This window comes from Vanessa tameamea, chromosome 9 (assembly GCF_037043105.1).
Source record: "Vanessa tameamea isolate UH-Manoa-2023 chromosome 9, ilVanTame1 primary haplotype, whole genome shotgun sequence".
In the NCBI taxonomy this organism is placed as follows: Eukaryota; Metazoa; Arthropoda; class Insecta; order Lepidoptera; family Nymphalidae; genus Vanessa; species Vanessa tameamea.
In genome coordinates, this window is record NC_087317.1 from 5389578 (window position 1) to 5408629 (window position 19052).

Here is a 19052-nt window from a genome sequence, read left to right on the forward strand (position 1 = left end):
TAAAAAAATCGCCCTAATATAGGCGCGCTATTATATAAATTTAGCATTTATCTAAAAAAAATTGTTCCAACATAAACTATTAATATTTTTATTTACATGAGAGGCCCTTTTCTATGAATGGAAGATATATTGGTCGGTGTAATTCAGGCAGCTGGTTGAACGGCGTCCTTTATTGCAGTGTCTAGGCTGTTAATTCAAAGGCTAAGTTAACCAGATGGCTGCAACATATATATATTACAAAGATGTATATTTACTAATAGCTAAAATAAGTTACGTCTGCAATCTAATTTTATTAAATGAATCATTTGGGTTATACAATAGGATAACAATAGGTACCAACGTTGAACAAGAATTATCATCACACATCAGTCATACCACCCGTCATTTAGTTTCGTGGATGTGGCTGAAAAAACCATAGACTAAATGTTCAATATCTTAACAAATAAATGGAATTGAAGTGACTTTGACTTTCAAACTACTTTCTTTAAATCCAAAAATAACGATATACATATATATATATATACATTACATATAATTAAATAATATTTATATTCTGGTCTGTCAGTCAGTTATTCGTTGAGATTAAAATTTATACTAATTTATACTTAAACGATATGACATTTTAGTATTACATTTATTTTTATTTGAACTATTATAATAATCACTAAATATATTTTTAGAATTTTCCGAAAACTCCGTGTGTTGTGGAATAGGGTAAAAAGCGTAGGAAAATATTTCATATTTAGTCGATGAAATTTTGTTATAGTGACAATTCAGGCCTAACTAGGACGAAATTGTAAAATCATTTTATTATCAGCAGTCATTAGTACGTGTACATATATTCAAATTCATCAGTGGTTTTAAATATGATTAAAATTACGTTGAAAGATTCCGTTATACATATAAATACCTATGTAGTACCTACCTATATATAAATATATAGATGACAAATTAATAAAAGTGTGTTAAATAGATATTTCGCGTTTGATATTTAATTCTGACTAGATTATGTTAATTTCATTTTGAAATTCGATATATATTTACTGACAGTAAGTTATGATACATTAATAACTTGAATACTAGGCACTGTTCGTTTAAGTACTCAATAATAAATAATGATTTATAGTAATCATAAATTAAACACAGTATTGTCATAAATATGTTAAACAAGACATGATTTGTTCAGAATTTTCCTCAATTAATTCCACTTGAATGTAAATAGCTACTGCGCTTTTTTAATATTTTTTCAAACTTATGTTTTCGGTTTTGTATGCTATATAATTTGTTTGATATGTTTGTTTGCTATGACTATTTTTTCGGTCTGCAAATTCTATTGAAACCAAGACTGACTTACAAATATATTATGAGAAATGGTACAGATCAAAAACATATTACGATTTCTGCCATGTAGGATATTAAATTAACAATCTTTGTTTTTATTGTTGTCTCGGTTAAGAATAGCGAACATTTTCGACCAACCTTATAAAAAGGAGTTAAGATCACAGCTGGACAGAGACCTGGTTTTGGAGCTGATTCCACCACTCTGCTCCAATGCAGGTTGAATTCGCATGTTACAGATTTTGTGTTAGAATGGTATTCTATATTCTCCTCTACCGCCAAGCACAACAATAATTTTAAACATATAAGCGTATAGATTTTGATAGATTTAGTGGTGGTTGCTCGTGGTTAAACTTGCATATATATTCAGACTAATGTTTATAGAGTTTAATATGACTAATTGGTAAACATTTTACTGACACTTAATAGTATTGAAAGGATATTTGGCTTACTAATCATGACCATGACTATGACTATAGACAATATTATTCATATTAACTTTATCATGAGAAGTATTGTCCATACTCATCGCGTTCCAGTAGTTAGGCACTTACAATACCCTCCGTAAGAGACGGGGGAGTGATTTTACGCTATATAAGAAAAAACAGATATTTCTAGATAAGATAGAAAATAACGCAAAGACAGTCGATGTTACATATTTTTTTTCTATTATATTTCTTGTAATATCAATGTGATATTGTGTATATAATTTTTTAATTTAACTGAACTAATAGTAATTTGTGTTAAAAGTTCTGATATGAATGTAGCAGTAGTAACAATTTATTACTAACTTAAATGTTAACGTGAATATGATTATTAGAGAACTATATAAAATCTCTAATAAAACATAATTCCTCATTTTAACGTCGATTTCGTACGATTTGATATAAATCATACGATATGCAACTTGCTACGTTTGCTCTCCTACTAATAACGGTCGCCGTGACATACGCGAGGAGAATGTATTATGATTTCAACGACGCCCCTGCATTATTCGAAAAATTTATTAGAGATTACAATAGACATTATAAGAGTGCTGCGGATAGGGAGGAACATTATCAGGCGTTCGTACAATACTTAAAAGAAATAAACAGAAAAAACTACCTATACGACGATTCAAACGCATCTTTTGATATTAACAATTTTGCTGACTATACGGAAAAGTAAAAGGAATGGCTCTTTAGTTTAATAGTAATTAAGCTTTGAAGTTATTTCAGTTTTTGTTGTTTTATAAATTAGGTTTACGACAACATAAAAAAAGTTTCTGAAAAAAAGTCCAATATCAATTAATTTTAGTTTCTGATTCAGATTCATTTTATATAACAAATCATTTTTATATTTTTCGTAAACAAAACACTTGTAAAGGATGTATGAACTTTATTAAATATTTATTTATGAATATCTTAATTATTTTACAGCACTGAAAGGTTCAGATTCACTGTCGTCGAGAAATTAAAAAAAGGTATTTTGATTAAAAATAGTATGATAATATTATTTATGTTTTTTTTTCCATTAATTCAATTTATAATTTTTGTGGTTAAAAGCGTATTTGGCCATAGGAAGATGATTTGCGGACAAAATTAAATTTGGAAAAAATATTATACATATATTCTAGGATATGTATAATATATTTACTAATATATATTATATATATAATATAGTGTTGGGTTAAGACATCCTGTCTTTTCAGGAGAGGTTTTGAAGCTTACTCCACCACACTGCTCTAATGTGGTTGGTGGACTATACATGTGGCAGATTTTGATCCGACTCATGCAGCTTTCTGCGATGTTTCGTATCACCGCTTCGACACGGGTTCGACATGAATAAAAGTAAAATTATTAGCACTAAATAAATACAAGAATATTCAGTGTTGGTAACCTGGTTAAAAACTGCTAATATCGGTTAAGATTCTCGTTTTGTAGCCACTGGGCCGTATCGGTTCATTTCGATCATCAATTAGCAGTGCTATGTACGTATTACCGACGATTCCATATGGCATAGAATCTTTAGAGTTAAAGGTCAAGCTGTTTACAATTAACAAACCGAAATCAATAACAAACTGAAATTACAATTATTAATATTCTTAATATTGAATTAAATCAATGAAATTTTAAACAAAGTTTAATTTTATTTAATGTTATAAGTAATTTTTTCTATGTATTACATAAAAAAGTTACTTAGACAGACGAGAAAACGGTCGGGTAAGTGGTCATTACCGCCCAAAGACATTGGCGCTGTAAGAAATAAAATCCATGGCTTACATCACACCAATGCGGCAACGACCTTGGGAGTTATGATGTTATCTCCTTTGCCTGCAGTTACACCGGCTCACTCACCCTTCAAACCATAAAACAACAATATTAAGTATTTCTGTTTGGCGGTAGAATATCAGATGAGTGGTTAGTAACTTTATTTTTTGCTTTGGAAAAACACATTTTGCGTTTCCCCCACCTGATGTGGCCGGTGTTCAGTACCGTAATATCCACTAAAAAACCAGCTGTACCCTCTCCCTCTCTTCGGCGGGCGCCACGGGATTGCTTTCGAATGCCAATATTGATAAGACCCCTAGTCCTCCTGCGCTTTTTGAGGCGGCGGGAGAAGATGCATGTAGCGCTTTTTCTTCAGAGGCACATGTCTGCAGCGTCCTCCACCCGCTCCCGCTCTGCTGCCTCCTTCTGCGACATGACGTTTTTGCAGGAGTGCAGTTCCAACCAGCACGCCTTGCTATCGAACATTGCGTTCATGACGCTCGACAGTGAGAGGTCTCCGCCCATAGTCCCCGCCAGGGAATTCTTTTAGGGCTCAAGACTGATTGGTAACTACCTAGATGGGCTTGCACACAGCCCTACCATCGAGAATATACATATACATATTTAAAGGATCTAGTTAATACATAGTTTCATTCAATGTGTATCCGGGACATATTGTATTCTACTGAATTGATTTTGTTTTAATTCTTATCTAAATACCACTCACCGCAATTTACATTCCAACAGCATGTTCTATAGAATTTTAAATAATCATTACATAAAAGATGGTTATGTCCCATTATCTATAAAAACGCAAAAAAATCATGTCTGTTATCTGGAAGTTCCACTTATATATTGCGATCAGTTAAAGCAATGTGTTCAAGTAATATTCTCCCGAATTGTTAAGGGGTTGAAATATTTTTTCAGTTATCGTTATTTAAGGTTAAAATGCGATATAAGCCTAAGAAATTAGATGACGAACACTCACTCCACTCTTTCTCGGTCAAACCATGAAAGTGGAGTTCGGTCACAGGAATTAACGTCTTCACAGACGCAGACTTGCCACCAACCCAATACTGTTCAAACTAAAACATTTAGTTCAGCATCAACAAGGCGATTAACTCGATGGCCATCAGTTGACAAAATTATGTCGACGAATGAGTAATGCGACATCAACGATTGCGAAACTTTCCTGTTTGAGACAACACGTTGGCAATTTTACGCTATGCTTTTTCATTGTTTCCTGTTTCGCTGTATTTGTGATCTACAAGGTCTAGCAATCGTATTTACATTATTCTTCAAAAAAAATATCTTTTAGCATGATAAGTTATAAAAATGAAAACGTGAAGGTTGTAATTGCAAAATATGCATACATATACAATGTATATGTACATTGTATATTGTATATGAATGTATATATTGCAATTGCAGAAGAGGCGCGAAAGAATGGGCTGACAACGTGTCACCAGCTTGTCTTCACCTCGTTGCCAACACGGCCAACGAATGGCAAACGGATCGGATGTGACCATAGATGTACCTACTGATAGTATTAGGCTTCGTAATTTTTTAAATTAAATGTTAATATACTACCCTAAGAAATATTTTATAAATGTCAGATTTAAATGAATTAGAGGAAACTGAATAGAAAATTATAAATAAACAGTTCCTCTGAGATGAACTAGTTAAGGCTGACGATTGAACAATGACAAAATTGTGGTTTAAATCAATATTCTGCCTACTCGTAGATTATTCGATTCTCGGAAAATTCGAGTAGCAAGAAACAAAGCCTCGGGCACACCATCATTAGAAAACTTTACACTTGCACCAGCTGTGAAATGGCTTCAAAAGATTTTCCATCGCTTAATAAATTCCATTAACAAAGAACCTTTTGTATTTTCGCCCTAAAAAAAACATCTATCGTTATTGTTATTTTTTAATTTCTCTAACAGAGTTGTGCTCTCGTAAAGGAAAACATAAATCCGTTATAGGCAACAATAACTAAGGTACGTTTTCTCTGGAAAGGGTTTTTAGCCTGAAACATCGAGAAATAGGGTTTCCTTTGTTGTTAAAATCATTTTTATATACGCTACGTAATGAACGTAATCGAAATAGTCTCTTCGTGGTTTTGTCTTTTTTGTCCTGCGAAGTTATCTAGTTATTACTTAGTTCAATTATCTTATTTATAAAAGCAACAAAAACCGTTTTTATGTAATCATATAATTTCTTATGTTAATTTTATTTTCTTTTGACATCTGCGTAGTTGAGATAATTAGCTTCTATCTTCATAGAAAAGTCAAACATATTTTACAATGAAATGGACTCAGTTCAAATCCTGTTAGGCGTATTTAGGCGCAAGTTCAAGCGTGTGTATAACAATATAATACAATTTAAGCGCTTAGACTATGAAAGTAGATGAGATATGAGAGAGAAAGAGACAGAGATATTTGTATATTTCCAATTTAAGATTATTGAAATCAGTTGTAGCTCGTATATCATTATCAATATAATTTGTCACGCTTAATTACTATATAATAAAACTGTTAAACCTCAAAACAATGAAGGCACTTACTTTAAACCGAACATTGAATAAACAATCTATTGTTCTCTCAATAAACTCAATAATTGTGTAGTTTTCCATTATTTCGGTAAGCGTGCATTATGATCGTTATTCAGACCTGTGGAATAAAGGCGAAAATTAAAACGGGCTGCGGTCTCGATATCAACATGCATGTGATTTGAGTCGCGGTCTGCGGTTCGCATTAAACTGATGCGAACACACAACTAGCAGCATTATCATACTATTTTCGTATTATTATTGTCCTGTAAATTAATTCTATATTTATGTAGGCCAATTATGTCAGTCACGTCGCTTTAAATACGTTCAGCGTATTTGTTTTATGTTAGGCCGAGCCGGCATGCCGTGGCTGTGGGTTATCGAATGATACGCGTAAAAAAATCCGACTAACTTGGTGGTAGAGCTTAGTCGGTATTGCTCAATATTAGTCAAATTTATATACAAAACGAGTGAACCATCTAAACTTATTGGGTTATGACAAAAATTCTTAAAAATCAAAAACATATGATTCCGTTAGTTAGTTTAGTGTATTCTGTTTTTTATTTTTTAAAGTAATTTAATATAACTTTGTAAAAATATATATAAGCAGTACGCTGTAGACTGAATATATTTCACGCATCGTATGACTAATTGTCGTTATTATAATTAAATTAACCGAAAATTACTGAAAGCTGAAGTAATTGGTCAAATGCAATATTAAATTTATTATGAAAAATGAAGCTGTGAATGTTGATAGTAACGGAAATAAGCTATATTTTTTTTTATATTGTATGCGTTCAATGTACATATGTATATAATAAACCCGCTTAAATGATATATTGTAATAGAAGTTTAAACACTTTGTCTTAAAACTAAAAAATCGAAAAGCAGTTTAAATATTAACATAAAACCTTTCTAAATTTTTACAAGTTTAAATAAAAATATGGCCACGATTCCGAGCGATTGCTAGTAATGTTAGGTATGAAACATTAATGATTCCATACATCACCATACATACATAACCTTGAAAACTAAGATTCGTGTCTATAGCTACACTGGCTATACTACAACTACTAGCCACTGTAGATAAAGACACGAATCTACTACAGTACTAAGTACTGCTGTTTGGAGGTTTCGAATATATGATGACGCTCGACAGTGAGAGGTCTCCGCCCATAGTCGCCGCCAGGGAATTCCTCTGGGACTCAAGACTGATTGGTACCTACCTAGACGGGCTTGCACACAGCCCTACGACCAAGTAAGTGAAATAAAGTTCTATTAAATTTATTATGATCATCAAATTGTAAATGTGTATCATATAATTGTGAACCTGGGATCACAGACAAGCAATCAAATTTTGACAAAGAAATTCGGAGACGTACGCAAAAGGTCAAAGCTATAAGTTAACTAGAATCTGGCAAAACAGGAAAGTGTTAAAACCACCAAGGCCGTACGTAGAAGTATTCTGAATATATTCCTGTACGGCTCCGAATTATGGTCAACCGTGCAGCTGACTAAAAGAACATCGAGACTTTCGAAATGTGGTGTTATAGAAGAATATTGCGTATACTGTGGACAGCAAAAAATCAACAAGTTTATTCTTGAGCAACTGAATATTACCAGATTATCCACTGTATGCTACCAACGTGTCCTAAGTTATTTTGGTCATATCGCCCGGAGACAACCAGACAGTCTGGATAAACTGGTTGCTGTAGGGATATTCAAACGTGGGGTACATGTCAGTCACCTCCTCGTGGTGTACCCTGGGCAACGGGGCCGGTTTGAGCTTGCTCGTCGGCCACGGCTAAGACTGGCGGGAGGGATGCCGCGGGGCCGCTCCTGGTACGTCCCTGATCGGCGTCAGGGCGGACCATGTGAGTGGCCTCGTTGGCTAGGAGGGAGTGGGAGGGCTCGCTACTCGAGCCTCCCAGGTGTTTTACACCGGCGGTCAGCGGCAGAGCCTACCATCTTATCCGCCGTAGGGCGTCAGCTTCGTTGACGCCCTGCCTCCAGTGGCGGACTCGGGGGAGTTCGTCACATTCCCACGTGGAGGATGAGGGGGAAGGCGCGCACTAGGCGCGCTTTCCATGAATATTCAGCCGCCTTACGGCGGCTGCCGCTGGTGGGGTCGCGGTTGCATGCCCTTGGCGATCCCGTGGCCTCACCACTCGGCGGCACGGTGGAAACCCGAGGATGGTTTTAGTGGGTAGGACAGGGCATTAGCATTAGCGTGCCCTGGCACGGGGCATTAGGCCCCGGTTGAGTCCCACAAACCCGTCCCGGTCCCCCGACCGGGCGGCATGCGTAAATGCATTTCCCCCTCGTTAAAAAAAAAAAAAAGAAAGGGATATTCAAACGTAAAAGATCACGCGGTCGATTACCTACCCGCTGGTTCGACCAGATTCAAAATATAACGGGACTCAATATTTCGACTGCCCTAAAACTAACCGAGGACGGAGTCGTGTGGAGGAAGCTAGTCGATACATACACATTTACTCTATTTATTCAACATTTAATCAAGAATTTTTTTTCTCGTGAACAAGACATTCGTAGATAATGTCGAAATATCGAGCTTCACCAAATAAAAATAAAAAACATGGTAAATATTCCGTTTTAAATACTGATAGTAATTTAATCAAGACATTCCTTGTGCACAAATTTTCTTCCACGTGCACTAATATATTATTTCTTATAGCTCGTGCTCATAATATACTTTTTAATAATCAAATACATTTAAGATTTTTTAATACATTTTGAGAACTCTAGACTAAAAGTAACTTTTATTTCCTCAAATTATTTAAATGTACAGAAAAATATACTCAAAAATATCCCATTTTACATGTTAATATTATATTACCTATCTATTTTAAGAAAGAAGGTTTCCACTTTCTGATGAGGTAGTCATTAAATAATAAAAAAAACCATTACTTGAATTTATTTATGCAGGTACACTAATGGACGAAATATGAAATATTATTTTCTTGTTTTTGAATTGGTTGTTTCTTACAACCGATTTAATACTGGTTACAAAACAATGTAGTATACTAGCGTTAATTTTAGTTCACAGAATAAATAAATGCATATTAAAAAAAAAAAATTTTTTAAATATTTTGTTTAAAATATACATTTATCTTTTAGTTTGGTGTTTAAAATTTAAGATACCGTAATCGAATTTCGCTATGAGGTTGTGTGGAGGCAATCACGACGATGGTCTCGTTCAATTAACGACAAAATTATGCCTGGCCTGATGACACTGGCTGTTATATCTTCATTAATTTTGAATTAAAACAATTTGGTATTTATTTTCCAATTAAACTTAAGATCCATTGAATGGGTTTGGATAATACATTTGTGAAATCGTTATATTTGATACTATTGCTGCTTTATTACATAAATACTCATTTAGGTGCGTCTGCTGTATGTACTGTATAAATTACGAGTAATACATTTTAAATTATCATTAAAAATATATGATACACACTTTGTTTTGTCTTGTGATTAAAATATTTAAAAGAGAATCGGATTCAAAAATATCTATAAAATTAGGTGTCATAAAAAACTAACTGAATAGTAAAAAAAAACATGATACAATACATTTGCTTAAAGATTTGATGTGCCAGTAATTTTACCTTTCATTAGTTATCAACATTTAAAACAAACCTCTAAGTAAGTATTAATGGTGAGTATAGATTAAGTAAAATATTATTACGTTCATTCAAACATATATTTAACTGTATATATTACATTTGTATGAAAATCGTAGCCGTCTATCAAATTAGTTCATTAACATGAACTTTAGCCCGTTAACTAGCAGTAGTTCTGTAATATATAGAAGATGAAACACTCCGTGCCGGCGGCAGACAAGTCAAGTTCTTAAGTAAAACTTCAGTATTGAAGCTGTTGTCTACGAACGATACCGCGTAGAGGCAATAATGAAGACGTCGATGGGAACCATTAAATTTACTTGAAAATGAGGCTGCGGTGGATGGGCTTAGAGTTTGTGACGAGAAATAATAATGAGCCCGAAGATTGTCGAATGGACGGATGTCACGAACTGATTTGCAGTGACCTTATTCTTAGATAAACTTAAGAGAAATAATTAAATTTTAACTCAAACTAAACTTTCCGTGAAACGAACGTGGTCTGTGTTTTTAGTTAAAACTCGAGCTAAAATCCAATGACATTAATTTAAAAGATTCGATGTTTTTTTTTATAATTCATAAGATTTGACATGACGAATAGAATCTTATCGTATTATTTAGTATTTATATAATTTATATATTATCAAATCCAGCCGAAAGCCCGCATTAAAAAAGTAGTTTATGTTATAAAAAACAGCGATTTTTAATTTTTTTTTACTAATAGTTAAGTTTAATTTACGTTTCACAAAGCCGTTAAAATACAGCTATTAAATATTTTAATTGATTTATATTGAATATTTTAATGAGCCGAGATGGCCCGATGATTTCGGGTTCAAACCCAGGCAGGCACCACTGAATTTACATGTGCTTAATTTGTTTATAATTAATCTCGTGCTCGGCGGTGAAGGAAAACATCGTGAGGCAACCTGCATGTGTCTAATTTCAACGAAATTCTGCTACATGTGTATTCCACCAACCCGCATTGGAGCAGCGTGGTGGAATATGCTCCATACCTTCTCCTCAACTGGAGAGGAGGCCTTAGCCCAGCAGTGGGAAATTTACAGGCTGATTATGTTATGTTTATGTAAATATTTTAATTTACACTAAATCATAAACGTTTAAGATTAAATTATCCTATACTTTGTATTCCGGTTAACGAATTTGTCATTTTAAAGCAGTCGTAATAAACCTGTATTTATATAATAGCTATTTATTAGACTATAACTTAGTTTAGCTTTACAAACAAAGAATAATTTGCATGTAAAGCTATTTACTTAAACGATTTAAACATAATATTCTTTTTTCTGTACAATAATAATTTAATTTATTCATTTTGACTACATGTTTATTTTACGTACAAATTTCATCGTAAAAATTGGAGAAAATATTTTATTGCCTTTTTCAATGCAGTCTAAAAATTTATATATTAAACAATATATACAAAGATATCTGCAATGTTATCAATATTCCAAGAGTACCAGGAATCTGACAAATATAGCATTCGATGTTGAAAAATAAAAGTATCAGTTTACATCGATACAAGCGACGAGAGGGTAAATTGAAGTCGAGCTTGGGGCTAGAATCGGCAAGTTTGATCACCGACGAGACCATTCCGGGGATTTGTGATACCCTCGTAAAATGTTCTAGAAACTGAAAGGTTTCTATTCGCAAAATCCTATCAAATGACGTGCTATTTGTAAACCTCTGACCCTCGTAAGTAATATTCTGATTATTATGGAGTAACAAGTTAATTATTTTTTGGTTATGTATACTAACATAGGATTTTCTATATTAATAAGGATCAAAAATGTTCTAAAAAATATGTTTTAGCTTGGAATAAAAAAAATAAAATAAATTTATATATGTATTATCGACCACTTTTTGCTCAATAACGGGAAGTTGCAGGGTTAACCGTAAGTTTTAAATGTTATTTATAGACAATGCTATTTAAAATAAGCGATAAAATGGTTACTGTAGGCATGTGATAAGTATTTGTGTCTTTTCTGTGTGTGCGGAGTTCAGCAAACGTACGCAAAACGAATAATGAACACATAAAAAAAAAAATTGCTAATTGAAATCTTTTAATGGATCTTGATTATGTTTTGATCTGGAAATTAAATTAGTCAAGCCAGAAATGAATAACATCAACGTGAAATTGATTGATTGTGATTAAGTAGTATTAAGATTAATTTAATAATGCTCATAAAATTTCAACTAATAAGTACTTTACCGATTAAAAAAATTTATTCAATATCAGTAAGTCATGTTATTTCAGATTACATTACGTTGAAACAAAATAATTACGGTAAGGACACCATTTTTCGTAATTCATAGTAATTACAATACGACGAAATTACTAAGCCTTGAACTTGGGAGATAGGAAATAGGTATTTATAGGCGTGATCTACGGGAAAAATGATTTTATCAAGGACGAAATGACAGGCAATACTTAGAATGTTTTATAACTTAAATAATTTTGAATATGTACATCAATACATACGTAATATGTGTGATCATGGGTCGGTGTTGGGTCGATGTATTCACACCGGATGCCAACTGGTTCTTGTTTGTAATAATAATATATTTTGTTGTCATTATTTAATTATAATATATGGTAAAAAATAGTTATGGCAATATCGAATTATTCGGTTCCTATGGTATCCATGTTATATATTTTTTTAATTTGAATTAAGCCGAATGCGTCGTGCATTCGGTTTAAGTCAAATTTATTAATATAATGTATATTTTTTGTTTTTCTAAATAACGTTTTTCTTGAAATTCTGTATGAATAAAAATCAATATTACCAACTTTTAAATTTTAAAGATATTGAATATCTTTTTATCCCACCTGGGTTTGAACCCGGGATCTCGTAGTCTGCCGATTTGTACGCTAGTCACTGGAAGAACAAAGCAGTTTAAAGAAGTTTAAAATAAAAAATACAATATCATAATAAACAATGTCTTTAAAAAAGTTGTACATATACTATAATATTTATGTAGTAAAGTAGTCGTTGAGCTATATAAGGCTAGAATTATAATCGCATTGGTCATTCCAACCTTCATTCCGAACCGGTTGATCGTTACGAGGAAAACAAAACACGCGATGAGAGTGATCAGTTGCATTGCATTATTCGTCGCCGTCGCAATGGCGAGCGGTAACAGGCCGCAGTACGAATTGTCAGACGCGCCGGCTTTGTTTGAGAAATTTATCAAAGATTTTAACAAACAGTACAAAGATGAAGCGGATAAGGCAGTCCATTACGAGGCGTTCGTGAAGTCCTTAGAGACAATAAATAAAGCGAATGCGGAACAGTCTACTGCGACATTCGATATAAACCACTTAGCGGATTACACGCCTGATGAAAAGAAACATCTCTTCGGCTTAAGATTGCCAGGTGAGTTACATTTTATATTGCGATTGAATTTCAAATAGTTACAATAATTACAAGATTATTATTAAAAATTATTCTTGTTTCAAAATTACATCGTTTTGTAATTAAATTATTTTGTTGTTATTTGTTACGATGTTTATTTAACAACCGATTTGAAAATATATAAAATACAGTATCGACTGTTGAATGAAACATTTTTCAATAATGTCGACACGAATTTTTTTTACAATTGACCGTAATAGCTTAACAAAATCGTTCTAAGGTATTACTTTTTGTGTATTTTTTTTATATAGAATATATTTTTACAATCTAAATTTGTACTATATATTTACAAAATATATCGTTTTATTTCAGAAAAAAGGAAAGAATAAAGACCGTTTTTAAGAGAAGAATACGATATCATAATCACAGTGCTAATTAATAATAAAAATGTAAAATTATATTAAAGATTTAATAACCTGTATTTGTTTCCTTATATTATTATTAAGCGACATATTAAAAATAACGACGCTATAAAAGTAAGAAAATTTAAATATCTATAAATAAAACATATTAATGTTTTTTAGAACGTAATTCATTAGGCAATTGCTATTTTGTATCACAAAGAACATTATCGGCCATGTAAAAGCAGTTGTCGATGATAACTCATATAAGCGTTCCACACGTACATACAAAATATAAACACACTCGCTTCGTAACTGCATGTCCACAGATAAATAAGTTACATTATTAATTTTCAATTTATATATATTTTTTTTAAAAATACAGTAAAATAAAATTCGACTTATGAAATCGGCAAATCATATGAGGTTTTTTTATTTTTCACTATCAACAAGTAAATGTGATTCTTATAAATATAATAATTAAATTTGACTTTATTTATATTTTCCTTAAGCGCTCTAGCGCTGAATATTATATCATGGAGGATTAAAATTATTTTAGCGAGGACGGTTGCAACACAACCTAATCACTCGCAATATCAAGGTCAATGGATATTTCGACTATTATTCTATGTCAATTAGAAACAGCACTTCAAATAATATTATTATATTAAATAAGATAAATTCATCGATATTATTGTATACTCAAAAAATTGATTGCAACTTATTGTAGTTATTCACGAGCTGATATGGCTCAATGACTGGAATGCATGAATCTTTATTTAGATTTGGATTTGAAGTCTGGGTAAGCACAGCTGAGTTTTTATGTGTTTAATTTTGATTTATTGTTTCATTTTGTGTTAGCAGTGAACAATACTATTGGAATTCACGCGTGTGGTGGAATAAGCTGAAAACATCATCCTTAAGTGGAAAGGAGACTCTCGGGCAGTAATTTAGAACTTACAAGCAAATTATTTTTACTGAATGGTATGATTTTATTTATTATTTTATTGCGTAGTTTTACAATTAACTGGTATAATAAACAGAAAAACAGAAAGAAAATACCTAAGCTATAGAGTATCTATACTAATATTATAAATGAGAAAGTTACTCTGTGTGTTACGTCTTCAAGCTTAAACCGCTAAACTGATTTAGATGAAATTTGGTATGGAGACAGTTTGAGTTCCCGGGAGGGACATTGGCGACTCATCCCTCGAGGGAATAAAATGGGCGGTGACTGTTTGTGTGCTATAGGTAAAGTTTTCTAAATTTCGAACGGGCAAAGCCGCAGGATCAGCTGGTGCTTATATAAAAAATAAAATACTTAAACCTATTCACTAAGCAAAACAAATTTACCATATGCCATATTAATAAATTAGGTGACGGTACTTTGTGTTCTCAACTGAAAAAAAATACTAAGCCAATATACATGATACATGACAGACCACGTCTGCCAACGGTTTTGCATGTAATAAATATTTTATGACGTCATGTCGATAACGGTACTCAGTACTAGAGGTTAATACCTAAACGTATTTTGAATTTCGAAGGTATTCACAGAATAGAACAAGGCATCGAAATAATTTAGTCTGGTGGATCAAACTGGACGATTCCTGTTGTAGATAGATTTTCAATTTACCCTTCCATTATTTGTACTGCAATTGCGAGAGACTTGCTTGTTAGGTTGTATTGGGTCGTTTGTTGTTACTGTTAGAAGCACAGTGGAAGGAAATAGTTCGATAAGATTAGGCCAAATTATTAATTTTTTTTTTTTTATTTTCGTAATTTAAAAACTTATCAACAGGATTTTGTAATCATTTTAAGCCTAATATATCGTAAAATATTACTTATACAATAAATATTTCAAATGTTGTGCAATAATAAATATTTCAAATTTTACGACTCTAAAGAATAGTATATTAATCTTTATGATACATAATTTGTATGTTAAATACATATTCTGAACTGTGATTGTGACAGTTAATGTGTTTCTTTTAATGCTATTGTTACAATAACATTGAGAGAAATTTGCAAAATAATGAGTGATTAATAAAAAAACAAGACAGGTATATACGTGGAGTTCCTTCCTGTAAAATTTACTGTATTTATGCGATAGTTTCGTGCAAGCTTTGAATAATTATGTATTTGTTTGTGTAAATAAATATTATTATTTTCTTTGTTTATGATCATTTTCTTTGTCTTGCGTTTCTGCTTAGTTTAACTCTCATTCTAGTTAGTGAGGTAGAAACTACAGGTTTAATTGTAGTGTCTATTTCAATAAAAAAAAAAAATTAATGACATCCGTGGTCGAGTAGTGTGTACACCGGTTTTCATGGGTACGCCACTCCGAGGTCTCGGGTTCGATTCCCGGCCGAGTCGATGTAGAAAAAGTTCATTAGTTTTCTACGTTGTCTTGGGTCTGGGTGTTTGTGGTACTTGTAGTACATTGGGATCAGAGTAATGTATGTCATGTTGTCCAATATATATAAACATATATATATTTTTTTATTAAATAATAATTAATGTTTATGTTATTGCAACATTTAATATAATTTATATTGCTTTTTAAAAACTCGAACATAGTAAAGGCCAGTGGTGTATTAAATATGCGGTTCTTTATGAAGCTTTGAAATAAGTCAATAACAGTTGCTGTCGAGGCGAGGCGGCATACTGAAGAGCCAGCTCGATATTTTTTATTGTTTAGAACTTATAACAAATGATCTTTAAAATGGCTAGGTTTAGACTTTAATATAAAAATCTACAGCGATGTTTTAGATAAAAATAAACTGTATTTAGATATAATATTGAATGATATACTTTTGTGCATAGATTTTTACCGATGATTTCATCACAAAAACTATCATATAATTTTATTTATGTCTCATTGTATATAACATTATTTAAAAGAAAATATATGTGTGCATTGAGACCTCTCGTGTCGTTGAAATGAGTCAGTCATCAATTGTGCATATAACACCGATGAGTATTCATTTACTTCCCCGACTTTGTGCCTACAGTTCATTTATACACGGAGATTTAAATGAAGAAAATCAATAAGATGGCACTAACTGACCAAATGCCATCCAGACCAGCTGAAGAATATAGAATTCTAAGTAAACGAATACAACAGCACTACTCAACAAAGAGTCGATGAAGTAATCTTCTTCGTAGATTTCAAAGCAAACTTTTCGACATTCATTGAAGATGCAGTAGCAGCAATAGAATGCAGGAACATTATTAAAAAATAAGAATTGTAAATAATGTAATAAATTACGGCACGGATGCACTGCCTGTGGAGCAAAAAAAATATTTAAAAAAAGCATTCAGCCATTGATATCTTCATACGTAAAGCTATAAAATCTAGCAAATGTCACGTCTCGTTCCTCGTGTAATGAAAAAGTATAACAATAGTGTGAATATCCAACTCTCAGTTTGAGGATAAAGTTTGCAGTTTTTAACACGTTTGGTAGATTCACATGTAACAATTTACCATCACTATACTAGATTTGCATGTATGGGACATGCAAGTCTCTTCAAGATTTTTACAATGGATATTATCGAGTACGAGATAAAATATAACATGATATTTTACCGTACGCTTAACTACTGCGTCATCTCGGCTCCTTTATTTATTCGAACATATTATTTGTAATTATCCCAAAAGTACTGCTCTAAACTAAATAGTTTGTGTCATTGTTTTCAGCTCATTTTTTAAATAGCTACGTAACATATATTGATGAGAATAACTGTTTATCTATTTCTTTTTCTTCATTTATAAAGTAATCACTGACTTATCTATAAAAGATCGTTAGCGTTTATGGATATTTTTTACATTGGGTATAGATTTTATTTACATTGGGTATTTTTTAATTATTAATTTTGTGTGAATTTTAAAGAGCGAAATTTAGTCCGAATTCGTTCATATTCGAATACGAATTTCCACCAGCGTCCTTTGTGGTCATTTTATTTCGGTTGTTTTGAAATAAGTTCCTAGTTGTTATACATTTTTGGTGAGCTAAGAAAACAGCTATGTTTTTAAAATAACCTGCAGGGCAAATTTCATAATGTTTTTTTTTTGTTTTAAGGGCAATTTTGTGGAAAAAAATGAAAAAAAATATTGAAATAATATCTTTTTCCGTATCGCATTTTTAAATTTGGTCCGATAATTATGGTTTTAATATTGACAAATAAACCAGTGTTTATTCGTTTTTATAAATCAGAAGAAAAAAATACATTTTAACGGGAATACGTCGAATTACCAATAACCCTGTATAATGGCATATCTGATTGGAACAAATTAAGTACATCCTTTTAAAATGCACAAGTCGGTAGATATTACGTCACCATTTTAAAATGAAATATTGTTCGACTATATTTGAAATCACTACACATAATGGCACTCTTCTGTGGGTGGCAAGAGAAGCGCTTACGTCAGGTCGCCGGGCTGTTGTGCACTTCAACTAGAATGAGAACTGTTGATGTCGTCTGGCCTATTTATGCACGATGTCGAAATAAAAAAAAAAACTTATCTTTATAGTATATTTGTCGGAGAAGGGGTGACAAAATAAATAGTAAAACCAATTTATAAGTAAACAATGTATATTTAAAACGATAACATTAAATTATACTTATTCTTAAACACTAATTACAATGAATTCGATATAATATATAGAATAATTGAGTTTAATTACAGAATAAGTACAAAGATACGCTCACCTGGTTTAATAATCAAAAAAACAGTTCAGAGCACCGATTGTGCCGTGTTCAACACTGAACCACTTCTGATCTGTTGACATCTGTCGAGCCTTTTTTATAGCAACTTGTCCTTTTGAGTCAATAGCACAACCGTATTATAAGATAGGAACTTGATTAAAAATTATTATCTCCCACATATTTATTGATTGAATAGTTAATAACAGTCCTTTCAATATGCCAATAATTGTGCTTGTTACCAGAGGCTTAGGGCCGCAAAGCGAATGAAGCCCCTTTTGTAATAAGTTTATGTTATTTTACAGGATTTTTATTCACTTCAAATTTGTATATATAAGTGTCTATTATTATTTAATTAAACCTTAAAAGTTAAATTTAAATTCGGCTTAACTAATCATTCACATAACTTGGATATGGATGAGGATAATAACAAATGAATCGACAAAATATTAGTTAGTTAAAGTTTACGTACAAATTCAAAGTGCGAATACATACGATTACGCGGAAGTGAACTAAAACTTTATAGATATCGGCACCAGTGTTTTTTTATAACATTGGTCTGTGGAAGTGTAAATAAAAATAAGAAGCATTTTTCAAATTGTAGTTGTAGGTTCAGGCTGTCATTGGTTTATTCGTATTATATATATATAGGATGGTATCGGTACGGGACCTCACAACTCTAGTCTACCTCATAGATAGGTACTAAGCATATGTTTAAAGCCTTAGGATGTGATCAAGGGAAGATGGAGGCGTGTGCCAAAGGATCAGAGGGTCGAGGTGGGCCGCCC

General features: G+C 32.3%; 1 protein-coding gene across 1 annotated transcript; it reads left to right on the plus strand.

Annotated features, from left to right (window-relative positions):
- Positions 1-12819: 12819 nt before the first annotated feature.
- LOC113395004 (uncharacterized) lies at positions 12820-13633 on the plus strand. The gene is made up of 2 exons (XM_026632511.2): positions 12820-13177; positions 13529-13633. Exons 1-2 carry the CDS (start codon positions 12886-12888, stop codon positions 13543-13545), a joined length of 309 nt encoding a protein of 102 aa, XP_026488296.1. The 5' UTR covers positions 12820-12885; the 3' UTR covers positions 13546-13633.
- The last annotated feature ends 5419 nt before the right edge of the window (positions 13634-19052 follow it).

What these genes read in the sequence shown, in the direction of transcription:
- LOC113395004 (XM_026632511.2), top strand. Translation starts at nt 12,886, where the DNA reads ATGAGAGTGATCAGTTGCATTGCATTATTCGTCGCCGTCGCAATGGCG.